This window comes from Atta colombica, unplaced genomic scaffold (genome assembly GCF_001594045.1).
Source record: "Atta colombica isolate Treedump-2 unplaced genomic scaffold, Acol1.0 scaffold146, whole genome shotgun sequence".
Classification (NCBI taxonomy): Eukaryota; Metazoa; Arthropoda; class Insecta; order Hymenoptera; family Formicidae; genus Atta; species Atta colombica.
The window spans coordinates 956400-960424 of NW_017259235.1; the positions used below are offsets into that span (position 1 = coordinate 956400).

A 4025-nucleotide genomic window follows, 5' to 3' on the forward strand; every position below is an offset into this window, starting at 1 on the left:
ATATTTTTAAAATCTGAATATCCGATTGCATCTCTATTTATAATATCTTAAGATGATTTTAAATATAAGAACTGCGATTATGAATATCGATATACACACATAAGACAGTTAGTGCATTATTTTAAAAAAATAAATAAGAAAAAAACAAAAAAGTAGTTGGAGAAGAAAATGTATTAAATCGTTAATATTCGTGACAATGTGTATTGCAGGTCTTTAAAGTTTTCGAGATGGAACCGCATCAAGAATGTGCGTATGATCATATTGCTATTTATGACGGAGATTCACCCGACAGCATAACCTTAGGTAGATTTTGCGGTAATAAAGAACCACATCCGATTCTCGCTACGAGCAATCAAATGTATATGGTTTTCAAGAGCGATGCTTCCGTACAGAGGAAAGGTTTCTTAGCCACTCATAGTACAGGTAAATTATTGTTTCTATAATACAGTGCCAGTAATGAAAATTTTTGCACAAAGATTTATCAAATGTCAAAAATGTAATATCGAATCCAATTAATATAATATCGAAGCATTAATGAAGAATCTTCCAGTTTAATAGCGCTCGACAACATATAGTAACTGTAATTTTGTTACAGCCTGCGGTGGTCATCTTATGGCAACCGACAGAGTGAAGCACTTATATTCTCACGCCAAATATGGTTATTATCAATATGATCACAGAACTGACTGTGACTGGATAATAGAAGCGCCACTAGGTAAAAATGTTCATTTATCTTTTCTTTCGTTCCAATTGGAATATGAAGCCGAATGTGGATATGACTTTGTTGAAGTTTTCTCCGGTTTAGACGCGTCTAGTCCACCGTATGGTCGATTTTGTGGTAATTCCGTAAGTATGCCTTTTTAGTGTTTTCGAATGCTTTCAATAGCATTATATTGAAATAATATGAAAATATACAAAGCGATATATAGGGTGTCCGATAAGTTTTAATAAAGCGCTTGTATGCCGATAAAGCGGACTAAAATGTGCCAAAAAATCATCTACCATTTTGCAATTTTCGCAATAGTGTAACGAGATATTAATTTCTAAAGATTATCAAATAGCGAGTAAACTCGATGCATAAGACAACTTTAAGATTGCTTTCAGAGTTCTTTATAAAATATCTTAAAATATCTTTATAAAATACCTTGTTTTTTAAACAACTTCTTAAGGGAATTCTAAAGATATCTAAAGATTAGTCATTGAAAATAATATTTATACACAGATGATTTATGTGCCATTATGCGATATTTATAATCCGTTCTTATTTTGAGTCTTATAAGTAATATCTTAAGATGCTAATACGGATTGATTCATGGCATTTTAAAACTGTACTTAAGACAGTCTTAAATATAAGATCCGATTATGAATACCGACCATTGACACGTACATCACTACAGCAATGTCTCACTCACACATACATAAATTTCATATAACGTTTTAAGAAATCCACATTATTTCTTCATGCAAATTAATGCAATTAATCTGTAGATTATTCTTTCGTAAGTATAGATTGCACAGCAATCGTAAGTATAGATTGCACTTTTATATGAAGAACTTTTATATGAAATGTTATCACGATTCTGGAGCGCGATATTAAGAAATGATAAAAAAGATCTCAATTTCAAAATTTTTTGTTGTTCTCAGCATGGACTCCATGTCACAGACACATATCCAGCAAACTATAAATATTTCAGAAATATTCATAAAAGGTTTCTAAAATAACCCCAATATAACAATCCCAAAATAACAAGAGTACTTCGAAATATTTCAAAATATTTACGGAATGTAAAAGGAATATTCCAATATTGATTAAAAATTCCATTTATAAATCGTTACACATTTCGAAAATGTTCCACATGTTCCGCAAAATTTTAATTTTTCAGGAAATTCTAAATCTCTAGATTATCTCTAAATCATTTAAACAAAATTTTTAAATAAAATTTTGCTTTGAAAAACTAAACACCTTCATCTTAGAGCTCAATTTTGGGGCTTACTTTATAGGCGAAATATTACGCTCCTTAGTCTTCTTCTGTCCCAGATGATTGTTAACGCTCTCCGCCATAAATGCTCTTCGCCGCGATCCTTTGTCGATAGAGATGTGTACTGTTCACTCGCTTCTCGTGATTTTGATATATATAAGGAATATTCATAGAATATTCTGAACATTTCATCGACATTTATTTTGTGACGATTCTTTCACTATGTCGAATATTCAGCATATTGGGAATACGAATCGAACTTTCTATGAATATTTAGTTATTAGGATGCGTATACTTCAATATTAATGCATATACTTTATATTAATGCGTATACTTCAATCCTGGAAAAGGATTTTCAAATCAGTAAGAGAGGAAAAAGTAAAATTGTTATACAAAAATTATATGGTTTAGTTGGTAATACAGACTTCAGAATTTCTCTAATAGCTTCTGCACACTGGACGCGGAAACGCTTGTTGCGCGGCAAAATGTGATGCGATAGTCAATAAGCTTACAGCTCCTAATGTGTTTATTGACTGCGTCTCATTTTGTCGCGCGACAAGGACCTCAGTTGTACGCTTATTTTTAATCTAATATTCATATTCATAGTCAGGCCTTATATTCAAGGCTTCCTTAAATTTATCTGTAGATACTCTACGAATTATTTCATTGGCTTCTCAACATCTAAAGATAAATTTAAGGAAGCCTTAAGTACAAGGTCTGATTATGAATACGGATATAAAACTCTTATATCAAGCAAATATATTTGAGGTGACAACTGTACGAGCCAAAAGTAATTTTTTAACTTTTTTTCGATTTTCTCATGAAATCCAGTGCAATTTGTGCGTATTTTAATTTATGTAATAATACTTTTGCAATCCATAAATCCAATTCGGAGATTTTTCATTAAATGGAAATGTGGGTAAAACAGAAAGTTTTAGCATCGCCTTAAGGGGATCCATTTGTATTACCGTTGTATTACTAAGTCATAATTTTTGTATAACAATTACTTTTTTCGTTTTTTTTCCGAATTTGAAAATCTTTTTAGGATTAAAGTATACGTATCAATACGTGTCTGTGAGGTGGAGTTACACCGAGAATGATAACAAATGTTTTTTAAGATTCCAATTTTGAAACTTTTTTCTCCACCTCACACACATGTATTGATGCGTATAGTTTAATCTTGGAAAAGGATTTTCGAATCTGTAAAAGAGAAAAAAGCAATTGTTATACAAAAATTCTGATTTAGTCGATAATATAGACGGCTTTGGATCTCTTTGAAGACATCTTAAAGTTGTTTTACATATAAATTTTGGATATTCTACTTATTGGATAATTAAAAGGAAAATTAGAAAAATTGTAAAATGGTAGACGACTCTTCGATTCAGTTTAGTCCTCTATCTACATACGAGCGCTTTGTCAAAACTCATCGGATTTTGTAGGATAAAAACATTCAAATCGTTATATTACAGTATTGTTATATTACAGAATACTACTGATTTTATTTCCATGAACGAGGCACTGCTAGTAAGATTCAAAACCGACGATACAATTTCAAACAAAGGCTTCGTAGCTATTTTTGTGGCAATTGATCGGCAGGATAGCGAGGAAAATCTCGGTGGTGAAGACAACGAAGATCAGGAAAACATATGATCTTTTGCTCGAGCATACTCCAATCGATTAGATTGATAAAATTCTAAGTTGAATACTTCCGTGAGAAGTATTAATTAGAAGTAACTTATAGCGTGACAATACATTACGTATATTCTTCTATGTATGTTAGATCAAATTTTCATCCTTGTTAGCAAATATGTTGATCCCTTAAAAAAAGATATATACATACATATATTACATCGAGGATACATTATCTAGGGTTGGGAAAGTTAATACTTTGTAAAAATAACCAGTTACAGTTACAGTTTTTTCCTTTCAAAAGTAACTAGTTACAGTTCCAAGTTACTGAGACTAAAAATTAACTCGTAACAATTATAGTTACTAAAAAAGTAACTTTTCAGTTCATGACAGAACAATATGAGTAACATCGATATC

The 4025-nt window shown here is 31.1% G+C and overlaps 1 protein-coding gene across 1 annotated transcript in view; it reads left to right on the plus strand.

The window, feature by feature from the left end:
• Window positions 1-3637, plus strand: part of LOC108685100 (tolloid-like protein 1) — a 25867-nt gene extending 22230 nt beyond the window's left edge. The window contains exons 13-15 of the mRNA XM_018189740.1: window positions 210-423; window positions 596-846; window positions 3465-3637. Coding sequence (XP_018045229.1) covers window positions 210-423; window positions 596-846; window positions 3465-3629 — 630 coding nt within the window. The 3' untranslated portion in view covers window positions 3630-3637. The remainder of the gene's footprint in view (window positions 1-209; window positions 424-595; window positions 847-3464) is intronic.
• The last annotated feature ends 388 nt before the right edge of the window (window positions 3638-4025 follow it).